Consider the following 20,000-nt stretch of genomic DNA (forward strand, 5'->3'; position numbering starts at 1 on the left):
GGAAGTGAGCCAGAAACAGAGCATTTACTAGCCTGATGATCTCTGCGAGTAGAGAATACACTGTTATAATGTAGAGGTTACACTGTTATAATGTAGAGAATACACTGTTATAATGTAGAGGTTACACTGTTATAATGTAGAGAATACACTGTTATAATGTAGAGAATACACTGTTATAATGTAGAGGTTACACTGTTATAATGTAGAGAATACACTGTTATAATGTAGAGGTTACACTGTTATAATGTAGAGGTTACACTGTTATAATGTAGAGGATACACTGTTATAATGTAGAGGATACACTGTTATAATGTAGAGAATACACTGTTATAATGTAGAGAATACACTGTTATAATGTAGAGGATACACTGTTATAATGTAGAGGATACACTGTTATAATGTAGAGAATACACTGTTATAATGTAGAGAATACACTGTTATAATGTAGAGGATACACTGTTATAATGTAGAGGATACACTGTTATAATGTAGAGGATACACTGTTATAATGTAGAGAATACACTGTTATAATGTAGAGGATACACTGTTATAATGTAGAGGATACACTGTTATAATGTAGAGAATACACTGTTATAATGTAGAGGATACACTGTTATAATGTAGAGGATACACTGTTATAATGTAGAGGATACACTGTTATAATGTAGAGAATTAAAATATTGAAAAAAGTGCCAAGAGACAAAAAAAGTGATTTTCAGTTTTGACGCTGGAGGACGATGCATGGCTGAATGGAAGACAACCCAACGATTTAAGTGTTATGACAGGAAGTGATAGGGGAGATAATGAGGAGTCGCCGTGTCAACACCGGGAATGTAATCCAATTAAAAAATAACAACAATGGCATATTTTACTGATCCCCGTAAGGGAGGTTTGGTGTAAAGAATGAGATAATTAACTCTCGGCAAGGCTCATTAGTCCGACATGTATCACATTGTATTAAATAACTTCATCATCTATACTTAATTATTCCAGAAAATGAAGAGACAATAATGTAATAATACTTCTATTTTGCATTTAGAGGAACGTTATTAATGACGCCTAATTAAAGGACATGTAATTCTGTTTCCACTCACGTCATTGTTATTATTGTTTTGGTCTGCTCGTGATTACAGTCATTATTTATTGGTTTCAACGTGCAAAGTTTTCATTGGATCCAGACAAGATGTTAGTTTCTAACAGGTTTTCATGAAGTCAGAAGTTCCTCTAAACAGAGTTTGTTCTCTCAAGACGAGGACATAATTAGTTTGTGATCATGAGAAATGGAACCAGAAGAAATGCTGTAGATACAGACACTCACAGACATCCAGGCATGGAGACAACATTATGCAAATGAAAGTGGAAATTTGTTTTCAGTCAACTGGGCAAAAAAAAAACATTACAGGCTGTTAGATGCATCCACAGACACAGGCACTGCCATCTTGTAATTTTGGAACCGGAGGATGAAACACATGTAAAGGCAGACGAAGGTAAACAAACTGAAATTTATAGTATACAGCACTATACAATACATACAGTCACAGCCTCCCTCTACTCTGTTATTAAGCATTTCTGAATGAAATGTCTGCGTTGCAAGCATTGAAACAGCCGACACAACTCAACTCCACTCAGCCTTTTCACTTTCTCTTTCTCTGTTCGTTTTTTTATCTCCTTCTGACCCAGATAAACAGTTTCTCTCCTCTGATTCAGTCAGTATCTTTCATCCCTTCATTGCAACCCTGCATCTGCCACTTTAACTCTCTATAATCTTTATTGTAGTTTCTCTCTCTCTCTCTCTCTCTCTCTCTCTCTCTCTGCACCACAGACATTCCTTTCCCTGCAAGTCATCCGACCAACTGATGTAGATCTGCTCTGTGTGCTATAGCGAGCTATTCCTGGAAAGGGCTCTGATAATATAAGTGTGTGTGTGTGTCTTAGCTGTAATGACATTGTGGGAGATGGGAGACTAAGTGGCGGCTGACAACAACCAGCTCGGAACAATTTCAGCGAAATATACCTTTAGCCGGCGTTCGACCTCGCAAACAGCCTCGTTGGATCATAAACTGGCGGCTGAGAGTCAGAACCAGCAGGAGCGAGCACGCACACAGACACACACACGCACGCACGCACGCACGCACGCACACACACACACACACACACACACACACACACACACACACACACACACATACAGTTTGTTTATGAGCGTTAAAAGACATTTACAGCTTTTTTTAACAGATCTTTCTATCTCAGGGTAAGACATCCTGAATTATAACAACGAAAAACGCTTCCATAGGTCATTAGTTTGTTCAAGCAGCCATTACGACTCATCTTTACGTTTGAGAGAGCAGGTAAGATGAGGAATTATAAGAGTGCCAAATGTCCTTGTAACAAGGCAGGTTGGGGGGGTAGTTTTGTAGTTTTTGTACCAAACTAGGACGACGTGTTTAAAGCCGCGACCGTTATGTTCTCTGGTTTAGATTTACACACAAGTACAAATGTTGAGGTACTTGTACTTTACTTCACACGCATACACACACACACACACATACACACACATGCATGCACGCATACACAAGTGCACGCACACACACACACACACACACACGTACAGTATACACACAGACACACACACACGCACCCGTACACACGTATACACACGCGCGCATACACACACACTTTTCTTTTCATGCCACTTTCTACTTCTACTCCGCTACATTTCAGAGAGAAATATTGTACTTTGTACTACACTACATTCATCTGTTACAGCTTTAGTTACTAGTTACTTTACACATTAAGATTTCTACACACACAACACATGTAGTTTATAAATGTGATGTTTTATTTTAAAGTAAACTAGCCAACAATATAACGGCTACAAGTCAGCTGAGAGGATCAGACCATTAAACACACAACTGGTTGATCCTTTACACACACTACAATGTTTGAATACTTTAACTACATTTTCCTGATGATACTTACAGACTTTTTAGTGAAGGAACATCTTCAATGCAGGACTTTAACTTCTAACAGAGTATTGTTACAGTGTGGTATTAGTACTTTTACTGTAGTAAAGGATCTGAATACTTCTTCCAGCGCTGCCAAGAAGTCTCTTGTCAGTTTTAAGGCTTCAGAGGCAAAGTCTTTGGTTTGAGATGCTCACAGAAATGTTTTTGGAAAAGAGCGCTGTGTTTTTTTCACACAGGGATAAAGTTGTCTGAATGTAGGATGTTGTTCCTTTAAAAAAGCCTTCTAAAACCAATTTGTGATATTGACTTTAAGAAATGAAATGTACTTGAAATGTTTAGGGAACATTGAAGCTACACATAAAAGTCACGAATTAACCCACTTTTTACCACGAGGAAAGAACGGCAGCGGTAGCTCAGTGAGAGACAAAAACAAGCTTTGGCTTTCACGCTTTCTGCAAGGTTGACTGCTCTGGGGATGTGAGGTTTTTTAACGGATGCTGTATTTGGTGTCCCCCCCCTTTTGAGCAGCTTTATGGAAAGGGCTGTTGGGTAAAAATCAGCTTGAAGCTGGAGAGGAGAGGAGGAAGGGGAAGAGGACGGTACGAGGGCTATTTTTGGGCGATCCCCTGCTGCCCTTGTAATTTGGAAGGGTTTACTGAAGGAGAGAGAGAGAGAGAGAGAGAGAGAAAGAGAGAGAGAGAGAAAGTGGGAGAGAGAGAGTTAGAGAGAAAAAGAGGGAGAGAGAGACTCAGACAGAGTTGTTGTTAAATCTCTAACTGTGAGCTATAGGATGTCATTAAGCTGCTCTGCTTGGCCCTGCTCTATGACTCACACACACACACACACACACACACACACACACACACACACACACACACACACAGCCTCTCTGCTCTTTGCTTTTGTGTCTTATTTTTCTCAGGTCTGACGAATGTAAACATGCATGAGACATGTTTGATGTGTGTGTGTGTGTGTGTGTGTGTGTGTGTGTGTGTGTGTGTGTGTGTGTGTATATGAGTCCCTACATTGTAAAACCACACAACAACATGAATGGAAGCCGTGATTAATGTGTACCTGAAAGGTGACAGCACCTGCAGAGGTGTTGGTTATATAGCTCACACACATCTGTCTGTCCTTCACTGAGATACAGACTCATCCATAAATAAGCTGTGTGTGTGTGTGTGTGTGTGTGTGTGTGTGTGTGTGTGTGTGTGTGTGTGTGTGTGTATGTGTGTGTGTGTGTGTGTGTGGAAATGTTGCCTGAATGCAACTGTGTGAGTTCCTGCAGAGAAATCATCAATAGTGTGTCATTAGAAACTGAGGGAATGAAGGAGAAAGTGCCTGAGCTTCAGGGAGCCTGAACTAGAACATGTGAACAACACTAAGACTGTTGTTTAGCAACGGTGTTCTGTATCATTTACGGTGCATTCACATGACGAGTCGAAACGTCAGAGTTGAAACAATGCGCTGGTCTGCAGCGTTCTGAAAGCTGCCAGTTTACAACAATGAAACGAGAGGGTGTATCATCTCCATAGCAACGACTCTTTTTAGGGCTTTTTGTAGCTGGATATTGTAGGGAATTACGTCTAAAATAAGGCCCTAAGGCCTGTCAAATCTGACTCCAATTTATTAATTCTTGCGCCTTCTTACATCGGACTTCAGTTTACCAGAACACAAGAATCAATCTGAGACGAAGAGTTCAGTTAAGCAAAGTTTACTGAAGTCCAGCATAAGAGTTACAACACAGCTGTGAGTTCACAAACAGAGACTAAGTTTCCCTAGCAACAGACATCAAGTCAGAGCTCGGTCCACCAAGTTGTCCTCCAAATTATGAGCCCTGATATGTTCTCTCCCTCAAGCTTTTATCCTATCCTCACACCACTGCGTAGCTCGTAATCTATACCAAAAGTTACGCACATAGCCGACGGTCTTCTGACACGTCACAACATGGTGTTCATGGGAAATGTAGGATAAGTACTACAAGCAGTGCTGCCAGATAACGATACGTTTCCAAGCCAAACACACACAAAACCGCCAAACCGCAAATTTTCTGATTTGTCGCATCGTTTCTGCAGCCGGCTGATTCAAACAGACGCAAAGTTATTTTGCTTCATTCATCGGCAGCCAAAATGGCTAATAACTTAATTGAAAGCCCTGAATATTTATTTTAGTATTCTAGTTAGAATGCACACAATAACTACATGACTACATGCCAGACTAGTAGGTGAGAATTCATTTAGCTGAATCATGTAAACAGCTTTGATGCCTAATAATGAGAGTTTTGGAAGGAGCTGCGTTGTCGTGAGGGAACACAGTCGAAGCAGAGAGACTTTGAAGCGCTGCACAGCTGAACACTGACAGGACGAGTAACCGCCCGGGGGGAGGGGGGGCGGGGGAAGAGAGACGAGCAGCGAGAAAGACAGGGCGGCCAAAGGCTGTCTTATGAACAAAAGGTCAGCGCTCTGACCCCGAAGCAGTCAACACGTCCATCAAATGTCAGGCGTCCTTGAGCGGGACACTGAACTGTCTGCTTCGCTGCCTGACAAATAAAACAGTCATTCCGACGTGGCATTGGCTGCTCTGCAGGGCAGCTTGTTTCGAGAAAAAAAAAAAGAGCAAAGATTTCCATATTTAATATGTGTACATAAAATATGTAGGTGTTAGTATTGTATACTGACTGTATGGTTCCTGGGCTTATATACTAAGTCTAGTTTGGATGGGTTATTATTCGAGTTGATATAGATAGACGGAAACGAAGAAGATAGATGGAAAAGAAGAAAAAAATTTGTAAATGTGTGTGTATGCATGTACGTAGGCATCTGTGTCTATGTGCATGTGTTGATGTGAGTGTAGGTAGGTAGACATACGGTACATGCATGTGTATGTAAACATGTATAAATAAGTGACGCATCACATTGTTTTGTATTTACCTAAAGGATAAAAATAGAAAAACGGGGTAGGACCAGAAAAGTTTATTTTTTGAACTTCTTCCTACTCCTTTTTGAACATGGGAATTTCTTATTTGAAATAAGAATAATAATAATAATAATATATGTACAGTATCTCACAAAAGTGAGTACACCCCTCACATTTTAGTAAGTATTTCATTATATCTTTTAATGGGACAACACTGAAGAAATGACACTTTGCTCCAATGTAAAGTATTAAGGTTACAGCTTGTATAACAGTGTAAATGTGCTGTCTCCTCAAAATAACTCAACACACAGCCATTAATGTCTAAACCGCTGGCAACTAAAGTCACTACACCCCATGTTAGATTCCCATAGAGGCAGGCAGATTATTATTTTTAAAGGTCAGTTATTTTATGGATCCAGGATACTATGATCCTGATAAAGTTCCCTTGGCCTTTGGAATTAAAATAGCCCCACATCATCACATCCCCTTCACCATACCTAGAGACTGGCATGGTTTTATTTCAGCTAGCCTAATAGCTGGTTTGATTTGCATTGAGAGATGATCTTATGGAAAGTACCCCATGCCAATCTCTAGGTATGGTGAAGGGGATGTGATGATGTGGGGTTATGGTGAAGGGTATGTGATGATGTGGGGTTATGGTGAAGGGTATGTGATGATGTGGGGGTATGGTGAAGGGTATGTGATGATGTGGGGGTATGGTGAAGGGTATGTGATGATGTGGGGGGGCTATTTTAATTCCAATTGATAATGAAGGCCGCCACTCAATGATCTCTAAAGTATAAATAAAAGGTTGAATGAATGTTTTCTGTCCGCGTGTATGTGTGTGTGTGTGTGTGTGTGTGTGTGTGTATGTGTGTGAGTGCGTGTGTTTCATATTCATCCTCTACATGTGCAGTATACTCACGTCGTTTGGAATGAGGAGCTCCTGAGATGTAGTTTGGGAGTTGGCGTCCACCCCTCCTAAAAGGATAAAGGATAAAGATTTTATTTTTACAAAAACATTTTATTTATATTATTTAAAGGGTAACTTTGATTTTTCCCAACTTAGACCTTAACTTGTTTTCCCATGTTTTTGTGTGTCAGTGACTGATGGGAACAAAACTCTTTGAAACTGGTCCAGTGTTGAGGGAGAACGCTGTAACCGGCAGCCGTGAACCGGGCTGTAACGTAACCCTACAGAACAAATGTTCAGCATCAGTTACTGTTGACTAAAGGTTCGGTCAGATTATTATTCTAAGTGTCTGACAACATTATGAAAGGATCCCTACCGAGATAGAGCTTTTTGTTAAAGAGTAAGATCATTTTAGTTTAACATGAAACAAAATCACCATCATCAAACCCACCAGACTCCATGTAAATAATCACTACTTTTAGCGTGTATAGAGCTGGCACGTTTCCACATGTAAATGGGTGAATTAAGGGTTTATTTCAACCAAACCAGAGTGGTGATTGTTGGAACAGTGGAAAGACAAACCAAGACAGCTTTTGATAGTTTTATTTTGTGTCTGTCGACTTTGAATGAAGTGTGTTTTTATTATGATAAAATTATTGTTTATTTACATGGAGTCTGGTGGGTTTGGCAAAAGCTACCTCAAGGATGTTTTTATGTTTAAAAAAAGGACCTTACTCTTTAACTAAAAGGTTTATCTCTGAAGGGATCCTTTCCATAATGTTGTCAGACACATAGAATAATAATCTGAGTCTGTCAGCGGCAAAAACAGAACTTTTGGTGGACGCAAATTGAAGGTGTGCAATTGCCCATTAATGTTACATGGCAGCTTGTTTCTCCGCTGCCGACTGCAGCGGTCTCGCTTAATACAGGACCAATTAAAAGACTGTTGTTCCCATCAGTCACACAAAAACATGTATACATGTAACAAAATAGGATCCAGGTTGACAGAAAACAAAATTACAATGTTTTACTTTTTTTTACAAATTCATCAAAAAGTGCTATTAGTGCATACAGTTTTTAAAATAAGCTATCCAATAAAAGCTTGTGCGTAAAAACAACTCGCCATTTCTGACAGAGCAGAGAATGTCACTATAACACCAACGCTGTTTGAAAGTCTCTACGTCGAGGGAAAGAGAGAGAGAGAGAGATTATTGTGATTAATAGATTTTATTGAATGAATCCTCCACAGTCACAGCAGAGACACACAGATGACTGATTGGTTGGAAGTAACAATAAGGACGATGAAGAGAAGGAAAGTGAAAAGAGAGGCAGAGGCAAAATAAAAAGGCGCGTGTGTTTTGTGTGACTTACATGCGTGTGTCTGTGTGACTTGTGTGTGTGCGTGTGTGTGCACATGCAAGCGTGTGTTTGTGCCTGTGTGACTTGCATGTGTGTGTTTGTTTGTGTGCACGCGTGTATGTATGTGTGTGTGCGCGTTTGTGTGTGCTTGCACGCACGTGTGCGTGTCTGTGTGACTTGCGTGTGTGTTTGTCTGACTGTCGGTCTGTCTGTGTGTGTGTGTGTGTGTGTGTGTGTGCACGAGTGTGTATGTGTGACTTGCATGTGTGTTTGTGTGTGTGCATGTGCAAGATGAAAAAAAAGTTGACGAAGCATTAGGAAAAAAAATGTCTTTTATTCTTAAACTTTGAAACTTTGAAAAAAAAAGCAATGAGAACTAATTGTTCCACCTTTGATTTCTGCCTGTTAGTGAATCAGCAGGGTCACTTCTCTGGAGCAGCATGTTTTCTAACTGATGGAGGCCAAAGTTTCACAACCGTCAGCGTGTTAGCCCCGCATCAGGGATCATAACACAGAACTGATTACAACACGTTCATTATCTCATTATGTACTGCAGTGTCTCACTAAATGAGCAATGAGACAAAGGAAAGTGTCTCTTAAAAGAATTCAGAGCATGTCTGATTAGCACATCTGTGTTTTTGATGCAGTGAATGATGAAACTAGATGAAATGACACTTCTGTTTTTTTTTGAAAATGGAAATATGTATATTTTTTCCCCCTGCCGTATAATGTTTGTGTCAGAGGAGCTGAGGGAAAAGAAAATAATACTGCAGAGCTCTGACAGAGCAAGTAACTTTGAAGTCAGAGCGCGCACACACACACACACACACACACACACACACACACACACACACACACACACACACACACACACACACACACACACAGACACAGGAGGGAGGATGTAGGATGGATCTCTGAGGAGCTATGAGTGAGGATGGAGGAGGGATCTCTGAGGAGCTATGAGTGAGGATGGAGGAGGGATCTCTGAGGAGCTATGAGTGAGGATGGAGGAGGGATCTCTGAGGAGCTATGAGTGAGGATGAATATCTGAGGAGCTATGAGTGAGGATGGATCTCTGAGGAGCTATGAGTGAGGATAGAGGATGGATCTCTGAGGAGCTATGAGCGAGGATGGAGAAGGGATCTCTGAGGAGCTATGAGCGATTGATGGAGGATGGATCTCTGAGGAGCTATGAGTGAGGATGGATCTCTGAGGAGCTATGAGTGAGGTTACAGAGAGCAGCCTTCCTGAAAGCTGTGCAGCTGAAAGGCAGTGCTAACTCTGCCCACACAGCTGACAAATTCAGGTGAGGCTTCAGAGGAAAAGCTGTCTCATCCCCCCTAAAAACGGTGAAAGTTAACAGAGGTCTCACAGTTTGCAGACTGAGTTCATCCGAGTGTTTCAGGCGAAAGCATGAGTGCAATGTCCACTGTGAGTTGAAGGACGGACGTTGGACTCATTAAGTGAAACACGGCGGCGCCGTCAGTCAAAAAGCTACTCAGAGTAAACTTTCTGTGCTGTATGTAAAGGTCTTTATACGGAGGCCCTGAGGTGCAAAACACAACACGCATGTCTTCGGCTTATGTCTTCAGCTTTTCCTTCTCTTTGTGGTTACATCACAGAATATACTTCTTACAAAATCTTTGCTGTAGCGGACGATATTTTGATCTACATGTACTGACCTTTACACTTTCAAATATTTATTCAACGGAGTGTTTTGGGACGCAATGGTTACGCAATTCACAAAAGGTTACTGTTCTAGTTTTCTAGTTCCTTAGGGACCGTTCGGTATTTATGGAATGGACCACCGGAGGAAAATAGGGGAGGGTCATGTCTTTTTATTCTTTGTTGAGGGGAGGGTCATCCAATTTTTTTTAGTCTACGGGGAAGGGTCACCCAACTTTTGTATTCATGAGTAGAGCAAAATTTCAAAGTGGCTTGTTTGGTGCATATTTATCCATGTAGCGCTCTCAGTCTCGGCCCCTATCGCTAGCAGATGGGTCCCTCCCTGTTTAGTCAGCCAGACCTGTAGCTTTAGAGAACGTGGGATTACCCAAACAAAAATCCCGCTCACCCATATAAACACAAAGCTGCTTTGCTAGCTCAATCGTGTTGTAATTAAGACATCTGCTGAAAAAATAATTTTATTCATTAGCATGATTGCCATACTGTTTAGTTCAAAAACATCCATAACACCGTACGAAAACATAGCTGACCAGACGCAAGCTTTTATTTTGAAAAGCCGAAACTCGGGCTGCAGAAAGCACCAGCAGGCAGCCGGGAAGGCATGAGACGGGAGGTCTATCCTTTCGGTCCCGGTGATTATTCGTGATTATTTATGGAAATGTGCAAACGACAGCCTTTTCAAGGCATTTGAGAAGGAAGGAGTGGTAGCATGCAAGCTCCCAAATTGACGCTCATCTGAGAAATGGAGTTTTGGATAACGTTCAGCTTCGGCAAGCTTACCTATGCTAAAATATACAATGACTGAGGAAGCCTAGTGACGAGTCCATAGCAACCAGTGTTGAATTACCCAGTGTGCTTTGCTGAATGGTCTCAATGTTTTATTTCAGGTGAATACTAGTTTACTAAATGAGTAACTTAGTATTTGAAGTAATGCAGTAATGCATGAAGTGTGCATTTAGTTTCCATGCTCATTGTGTTTCCACAACAATGTTAGTGAGTTAATCTACTGAAATGGCCCCCCCACCATAACAGAGGAGTGGGATGTGTCAAATGAGAATGCAGAGGTTTAGTCACGTATGTCATGGCTGTAGACAAACAATGTGAATCTGTACATCTTTGCCAAGCGCAAACCAGTACAATAAGTTGTTGGGGAGGGTCATCCCTTTTCTCCCAGTCATTTTGGAGGGTCATCCTAAATGTAATGCTGGTGAAGGGAGGGTCAGGTCTATTTTGAATAAAGGTCCCAAAACTCCTCCGTTGGCCCCTTAATTAAATAACGAACGGTCCCTAACTGGGAGGTTTTATAAAGAATATGTTTAGATCATTTCCTCTCTAACTGGGAGGTTTTATAAAGAATATGTTTAGATCATTTCCTCTCTAACTGGGAGGTTTTATAAAGAATATGTTAGATCATTTCCTCTCTAACTGGGAGGTTTTATAAAGAATATGTTTAGATCATTTCCTCTCTAACTGGGAGGTTTTATAAAGAATATGTTTAGATCATTTCCTCTCTAACTGGGAGGTTTTATAAAGAATATGTTAGATCATTTCCTCTCTAACTGGGAGGTTTTATAAAGAATATGTTAGATCATTTCCTCTCTAACTGGGAGGTTTTATAAAGAATATGTTAGATCATTTCCTCTCTAACTGGGAGGTTTTATAAAGAATATGTTTAGCTCATTTCCTCTCTAACTGGGAGGTTTTATAAAGAATATGTTAGATCATTTCCTCTCTAACTGGGAGGTTTTATAAAGAATATGTTTAGCTCATTTCCTCTCTAACTGGGAGGTTTTGGGACTGATTGGTGGGATTGCTGTGGACCAAGTACACACAGAGATACACTGGTAAGAGCCAATGAGGTTTAACCATGTATCAGCTCATTTAAATAGCTCATGTTACTGGATTGTGTCAACAGTTCACTTCATTTAATATTGTATGAGGAGTTTTCTTTAGCGGGGTGAAAATGTTCCACCAGAACAAGTTTCTTCCTGAGACTATTTAGCAGAGACCCCGTCACTGTGTCTGGAGCTTAGAGACGCCCAGGACCATTGGGATTGGTTTAGAGAAATGTAAACAACCCAGAGTTTATTCTCCTATCCCATAATGCATCTGTGGAGCTAGAGCTGGCAATGCGAGGCTACAAGGAGCCAAACAACTTCCTTATGTATTCTGATACTTTCCCAAATTGCATCTAACAATGTTCATGACATCTCCAACAGAAACCGTTGGTCAGCATCCTGTTAATCTTAGAGGGAGTCAATAAAATCAACTAGAGCTGCAGCTACAGGTTATCTTCTGGATGCATAGATCAGTGGTTCTGTCTCTAAAATGTGGATCAGAGTTTCCCAAAGTCCAAGATGACATCACAACTCAGACATCTTGAGTTCCCTGTCCCAGAGGAGAGAAGAAACTAGAACATATTCATATTTAACACGCTGACATCACACTAGTTTATCTGTTTTATTATAAACTAAATGACTCAAACTGATTAATGGATTATCAGAATAGCTGGAGATCCCCCTAAAAACACATTTCCTTGCTGCCTCTCTCCTCGCAGGATTTCCTAGAGTCTCTCCCGTGCTTCCTCGGTGGGACGGACTAAGACGCTTCGATCTTCGTGTGTGTGTGTGTGTGTGTGTACATACCAGAGAGAACCTGTGTCGCTGATTGGCTGATGGGGGCCAGGCCCTGCTGCTGCATCGACAACTGGTGGAGCTTTGCTAACTAAGAGAGGAACAGAGAAGTTAAACAGAATGACACAATCACAGAAAACATCATCTGAAGAGTAAAAGTCAAACGTGTTTTCTACCTCTGAATGTGGAATGCCGTAGTGACTCTGTACTGCGTACGTCTGAAATACAACGAGAAAGAAAATAAGTCACTAAAGTGAAGACGTTTGTATCCATGCAGCATGTTCCTTTAGCAGAGGGCATCAATTCTGCCGGGAAAATTATTATTTTTATTTTATTTAACCCTTAGAGAACGGCCCTCCCGCCGGTGGCTGCGGTAGATCGTTGTTTACACTATCCTGTATAACACGATAACCAAATACGTCAGACTCCATGTATAATAAACAGTAATTTAATCATCGTAAAACACACTTCATTCAAAGTGGACAGAAACTAAATAAAACTACCAAAAGCTGTCTTGGTTCATCTTTCCACTGTTCCAACAATCACCACTCTGGTTTGGTTGAAATGAACCCTTAATTCACCCATTTACATGTGGAGATATGCTGGCTCTATACACGCTAAAAGTCCTGATTATTTACATGGAGTCTGGTGGAAATATGCTGGCTCTATACACGCTAAAAGTACTGTTTATTTACATGGAGTCTGGTGGAGATATGCTGGCTCTATACACGCTAAAAGTCCTGATTATTTACATGGAGTCTGGTGGAGATATGCTGGCTCTATACACGCTAAAAGTCCTGATTATTTACATGGAGTCTGGTGGAAATATGCTGGCTCTATACACGCTAAAAGTACTGTTTATTTACATGGAGTCTGGTGGAAATATGCTGGCTCTATACACGCTAAAAGTACTGTTTATTTACATGGAGTCTGGTGGAAATATGCTGGCTCTATACACGCTAAAAGTAGTGATTATTTACATGGAGTCTGGTGGGTTTGGTGATGGTGATTTCGGGGCTGTTTCATGTTAAACTAAAAGGATCTTACTCTTTATCTAAAAGGTCTATCTCTGTAGGGATCCATCTAGGGCTGCACAATTAATCAAATTTTAATCACAGTCACGATTTTGGCTTCCCACGATCAAATTCACGTGATCGAGCGATATTTAAAATGCTTCATTCAGTTCATAGAACGCTCTGTATCAAAGTTTTTTTTTTTCTAAAGCTCCGTAAACCACTCTCTGATCACGTGCCTCCATGAGCCAATCAGAGTTGTTCCCTGCACCGGGCAGCTTAGTTTAGATGAAGACAGTCTCAAAGGACAGAGTAACGTGAGGAAAATTCCACAACAGATAGCAGTCGGTCATAAGTCGTCACGAGGTTTACCAGTTTACCAGTAAACGCAACATTTTGTCCCGTCTGTGTTGTTTTTCAGACAACAGCAGTGACCAGTGCTAGTTTGAGTCTTTTAGCTCATAGCTTTAGCGGCAGACCATTGTACGTCCCGCTGTTGGAATCCTCTACAGTGAAATAAAGCCACACTACACCGTTTAGCTGTCAGCATTTTAGCCGTGTTTAATCCAGTTACTACTGTAGCTAACGGTAGGCTAACGTTACCTGCTGTGTAAAGTGCTATTAGTGTTTACTAGCGTGACAAGCAGCGATGTTTCTGTTGCCTGTAACGTCTGTTTTGGAGCATCAGAGGGCAACGCAGACATTTAAGTGGCACCGTAATCCGAGTTGCTATTTCGTCCGGTAGATACCAGGCACCAGTGGCACCGGATTTTAACATGCGCCGTTAACGTGAACAGAAAACTGAGTTGCCTGTATCTTTTCACGGCAAACGCGCATGTTTGGAAAGCGGTCGCACAACAGCTGAAATGGCATACTCCTTACATAGTATACTAGTAGTACTTCATAGTATCCTTCAACAAAGGAGGAATGTAGCACCATATGGATGTATTAGCAGGAATGTAGCACAATATGGATGTGAAAGCAGTTATAATTAGCCTATTTGACAATAAAATTTGTTTTGGTTAAAATCAACAAATAATCGTGATAATTAATCGTGATCAATATATTGATCAAAATAATCGTGATTATCATTTTGAGTCTGTCAGCAGCAACAACAGAACTTTTAGTGGACGCTAACTGCTGCTGAACATTAGTCCTGTAGGGTAACATTACAGCTTGTTACTAACTGCTGCTGAACATTAGTCCTGTAGGGTAACATTACAGCTTGTTACTAACTGCTGCTGAACATTAGTCCTGTAGGGTAACATTACAGCTTGTTACTAACTGCTGCTGAACATTAGTCCTGTAGGGTAACATTACAGCCCGGTTCACGGCTGCCGGTTACAGCGGTCACTTAGACACATGCATGGCAAAATAGGACCAGGTTAAAAATGACCAAAGCTACCCTTTAAGGTTTCCCAATGCTCCACTGCACAAAGAGAAAACACAACTGTGAAAGGACTTTGAGATTATTGGTCCTGTATCTCCTTGTCAGAGCGTCTGTGTTTCTCTCTCCGAGATCAGGATTTAAAGAGTTCTTAGAGACCTTCCAAAAACCCCAAACTTCAAAGAGAACGAACACTTTGCTGTGGGGTTGGGGAGTGTGTGTGTGTGTGTGTGTGTGTGTGTGTGTCTCTGTGTGTGTGTGTGTGTGTGTGCGTGTGTTTGGAGGGTTGGTGTGTGTGTGTGTGTGTGTGTGTGTGTGTGTGTGTGTGTGTGTGTGTGTGTCTCTGTGTGTGTGTGTGTGTGTGTCTCTGTGTGTGTGTGTGTGTGTGTGTGTGTGTGTGTGCGCGTGTCTGTGTGTGCATGTGTGTGTGTGGAGGGTTGCTGTGTGTGTGGAGGGTTGCTGTGTGTGTGTGTGTGTGTGTGTGTGTGTGTGTGTGTGTGTGTGTGTGTGTGCGTGTGCTGTGTGTGTATGTATGTGTGTACGTGTCTCTGTGTGTGTGCGTGTCTCGTGTGTGTGTGTGTGCTCTGTGTGTGTGTGTGTGTGTGTGTGTGTGTGTGGAGGGTTGCTGTGTGTGTGTGTGTGTGTGTTTGTGGAGGGTTGCTGTGTGTGTGTATGTGTGTGTGGGGGGTTGCTGTGTGTGTGTGTGTGTGTGTGTGTGTGTGTGTGCTGTGTGTGGGTGTGTGTGTGTGTGATATGTGTGTGTGTAGTGTGTGTGTTGTGTGTGTGTGTGTGTGTGTGTGTGTGTGTGGAGGGTTGCTGTGTGTGTGTATGTGTGTGTGGAGGGTTGCTGTGTGTGTGTGTGTGTGTGTGTGTGTGTGTGTGTGGGGGGTTGCTGTGTGTGTGTGTGTGTGTGTGTGTGTGTGTGTGTGTGTGTGTGTGTGTGTGTGTGTGTGGAGGGTTGCTGTGTGTATGCATGCATATGACTGTGCATCAGAGAGATGTTGTGTTCCCCCTGAGGTTCAGCACACCTTATATAACAGATCTCAGAGCTGCAGACTCCCTCTGACTCCTGATGATAACTCGGGGATTTGGAGGAAAGAAAAACAGATTCCACTATGAAAAAAATGAGGCGTCTCGCAGCCGCTACAAGAGAAATGGACCTTGGTTTGCTCGGCCTATTTCATATTGTAATGCCTCTCCTTGATCTGTAGATACGCCAGTAAATATTTATACACGCTGGCAAACCGGAGAGTCTACATCGCATGCCTGAATGTAAATGGCCCATGCAGCCGCTAACACAAAACAATGCCTCATAAATATTCATCGGTGGCTTATTACAGCACACAGCAGACATGCAGCAGGCTAAATTGATCAGACACGTCAGAGTGGAGATCACTTATAACTGCACCAAAATCTCTCTCAGTGGTGCTTTTTGTGAAGAGTTTTATAAACTTTCTTAATTATCGAATTATACTAATACTTTCTTTCTAACTCGGGAAAAGGGTTGCAACTCATTTTCATTGTTGATGAATCTGTGGATTGTTTTCTGGATGAATGGATGAGTTGTTAGGTCTTTTTTTTCTTTGAAAACAATGTTTTTAGTTGGTTTTTTGCGTTTTTGGCGCCTTTTATTTGTAGCGTTTTTCTGATGTTTTTGTGGATGTCGCCTCTTCTTACGGGACTCTCGCTCAGGAAAAAGGGGTTGCAACTCATTTTCATTGTTGATGAATCTGTGGATTAGCCTGGTTGACATCAGACCCTTCTCAGTTGTAACCGAGAGTGGGTCTGGGGAAGGTTCATTCACAGCCCATTTCATTTGGAGGGGGAGGCCGCTCCAATGCCTCTGGGCGCAACTGGATAGTCCTTCAACCAATCAGACCAACATTCCGGGTGACGTAGCAGCGACAGCGGCATCAACGGGTTGCTGCGCTTCGGTGGCCGTCATGTTGAATGTAAACAAGAAGCTGCTCGCCGTCGCTGCGCTATCGTCATCGTGTAAAGCCCGCCTCGACGGTTGTGATTGGTGCCTCGATTTGGAAAAATTGGAAATGGGTTTGAATGGGCTCGTGGCCCATTGGGCTCGTGGCCAAATCTCAAATTTGCCGGAAGTTCGTCAGTTTTCCCAGGCTACCTGTGGATCATTTTCTGGATGAATGGATGAGTAGTTCTGTCTCTAAAATGTGGATCAGTGTTTCCCCAAAATGTCCCGAGATGACGTCCTCAAATGTCTCGTTAAGTCCAGAAGAGCGGGGGAGCGGAGTTCGTGTTCCAGAGTACTACTTACTACCCTCGTGTTGTCTTCCTGCCGACCACGCAACTTTTTGCGGTTGAAGGAAACCCAAATTTCTGATACAGTATCGTATCGTTCGTATAAAAGAAAAACTCCCCTTAACCCTCCTGTTGTTATCAGATACCCAAGAACAACAGGAGGGTTGCTGTGTGTGTGGAATGTAGGTGTGTGTGTGTGTATGTGGAGGGTTGGTGTGTGTGTGTGTGTGTGTGTGTGTGTGTGTGTGTGTGTATCTGGAGGGTTGGTGTGTGTGTGTGTGTGTGTGTGTGTGTGTGTGTGTGGGGTGTGTGTGTGTGTGTGTGTGTGTGTGTGTGTGTGTGGAGGGTTGGTGTGTGTGTGTGTGTGTGTGTGTGTGTGTGTGTGTGTGTGTGTGTGTGTGTGTGTGTGGAGGGTTGGTGTGTGTGTGTGTGTGTGTGTGTGTGTGTGTGTGTGTGTGTGTGTGTGTGTGTGTGTGGGGGGTTGGTGTGTGTGTGTGTGTGTGTGTGTGTGTGTGTGTGTGTGTGTGTGTGTGTGTGTGTGTGTGTGTGTGTGTGTGTGTGTGTGTGGGGTGTGGGTGTGTGTGTGTGTGTGTGTGTGTGTATGTGAGGGTGTGTGTGTGTGTGTGTGTGTGTGTGTGTGTAGAGGTTGGTGTGTGTGTGTGTGTGTGTGTGTGAGGGCTGGTGTGTGTGTGTGTGTGTGTGTGGAGGGTTGGTGTGTGTGTGTGTGTGTGTGTGTGTGTGTGTGTGTGTGTGGAGGGTTGGTGTGTGTGTGTGTGTGTGTGTGTGTGTGGAGGGTTGGTGTGTGTGTGTGTGTGTGTGTGTGTGGAGGGTTGGTGTGTGTGTGTGTGTGTGTGTGTGTGTGTGTGTGTGTGTGTGTGTGTGTGTGTGTGTGTGTGTGTGTGTGTGTGTGTGTGTGTGTGTGTGTGTGTGTGTTAGGCCTGTTGGAACAAATTCCGAAATTGGAATATTAAAAAAATCAATACTATTTGAATACTAAAATTACTATTCGAATATTGCTTTTTTAATGAATTTTTTTAATGTTTTATTTCTCGTGTTTTCTCTACACGCACGTGAACATTAAATGCTTTTGTTTAGTCTGATGAACAATAAAGGTTTTGAATCGTATCCCTATCAAAATACGTACATCCACGCGGTATCATCATCACAATACTATCAGAAATGGCGGAGAGCGACCTGAGACACCTGACAACGTTCCACCCTGACAAGCTGGGCGATCCGTCCGAGGAATTGCCGCTAAAAACGGGCAAGAATGACTTCTGTCTGCCTCTCTCCTCATCACGGGGCTTACCAGCTGTCCGCCAGGCCATAACGGACAAACTGACACGGTTCAGATGTAAAGATATGAGACGATCAACATCACGCAGGGGTCTGGATTTAAATATTTTATTCACGAGCTTGAGCCGAGGTACATTAAAGATGACAAATGAAAGTCATTCATGTTGTCCCGCTGTTTGATTGTTAAGAAGAAAGCGATCACCTGTTTTCAAAAGTTAGTTTTGTAATGTTAGCCGTCCCTCTAGTGGACAGAACGTGTAACAACAACCACTAGTGCTAGTGGCATTGGCCATCCATAAGCCTGTGTAATATCGTAAATATTAATAACAGGATGAATTTGAGCATTTAATATTCAAATATTATTTGAATATTAAATAAAATAACAAATGGAATTTGAATAGTATTATAGAGGAAGATTGACAGCCCTAGTGTGTATGGAGTGTAGGTGTGTGTGTGTGTGGAGGGTTGGTGTGTGTTTGGAGTGTAGATGTGTGTGTGTGTGTGTGTGTGTGTGTGTGGAGGGTTTAAATGTGTTATTTTTTTTTTTCGACATTTTTGTCACCTTTTTCAGCATTCTTTTATGAATTTATTTTCAAATGCTATACAATTGACTAAAACTCCCAAATTCAGTGAAAGTAGTGACCTGATCATTTATTTTATTTGTGAAGAGCGTTGTATGGAACAATCCACGTTATTTTTTTTGACAATTTGGTTGAAAGAAACCCAAGATTTCTTAAATAGAAACTTTGTGAAAATGGGTCAGATTTGACGGGGCGACAACAGGAGGGTTAATAACTGCAGGCCCTGATTTACATCTTTTCATGGTTGTACTTTAGTTGACTGTGCTCATGTTTCGCCAAATGTTTGAGAACGTTATAGAATATATATGTTTTAATAATATCACTTATTTACTGTATTCTCTAAAGGCATTCAATCTAAAACTGTTCCAGCTGTCTGGACGCTTTAATGGATCCACTCGTTGTTCTTCGGTATTAATGGCGGCTGGCGGAGCTCGACATCAAGCATCATAATGACCCTTTCAAAACTCAAATGTTAATAATCTGTACGTTAATTAACGCCACACGGCTCCCGTTATTATTCATCGGTTTGTTAACGGAGCACGGAGCAGAGAGACGACAAACACACACAGGGCTTCAGTTTGGGAGCCGAAGCTGTTCAGCTGCCGACAGTTTTTACCAAGTGCCTCCATTAATGAAATGATTAACCATTACTTTGTATTTGAACACAAAACTAGAATTGTTGGTCTAAATACAAATTCTAACTACATTAAAGCGGTGTGACTTATTTGAATAATGTTAAACTGGGAAAATCCCATCAGATCAGATCAGTGGATTGTACATTTTTCTTTAAAATTTTCATTGAAAGCTGGAGTTTTAATGAGAGGCTGTTCTCTCTCCCTCTCTCTCTCCCTCTCTACTTTCCGTCGGCATCAGCTAAAATAATGAATAAAAAGCATTAATCGCCTCGCACCTCTTAACTCTGCACTAACCCTCTCCCTCCTCTTAAAAATATTCTTCCTCTCTCCACCCCACACACACA

At 41.9% G+C, this 20,000-nt stretch overlaps 1 protein-coding gene across 1 annotated transcript in view; it reads right to left on the reverse strand.

Moving 5' to 3' along the window:
• The window catches only part of LOC144517390 (poly(rC)-binding protein 4-like), an 84,993-nt gene that overhangs the window by 13,742 nt on the left and 51,251 nt on the right, over positions 1 to 20,000 (reverse strand). Inside the window, exons 9-11 of the mRNA XM_078249485.1 lie at positions 12,653 to 12,694; positions 12,489 to 12,567; positions 6,808 to 6,863 (exon numbers count right to left, since the gene is read on the reverse strand). Coding sequence (XP_078105611.1) covers positions 6,808 to 6,863; positions 12,489 to 12,567; positions 12,653 to 12,694 — 177 coding nt within the window. The remainder of the gene's footprint in view (positions 1 to 6,807; positions 6,864 to 12,488; positions 12,568 to 12,652; positions 12,695 to 20,000) is intronic.

The sequence above is a fragment of the Sander vitreus genome, chromosome 4 (genome assembly GCF_031162955.1).
Source record: "Sander vitreus isolate 19-12246 chromosome 4, sanVit1, whole genome shotgun sequence".
Lineage (NCBI taxonomy): Eukaryota > Metazoa > Chordata > Actinopteri > Perciformes > Percidae > Sander > Sander vitreus.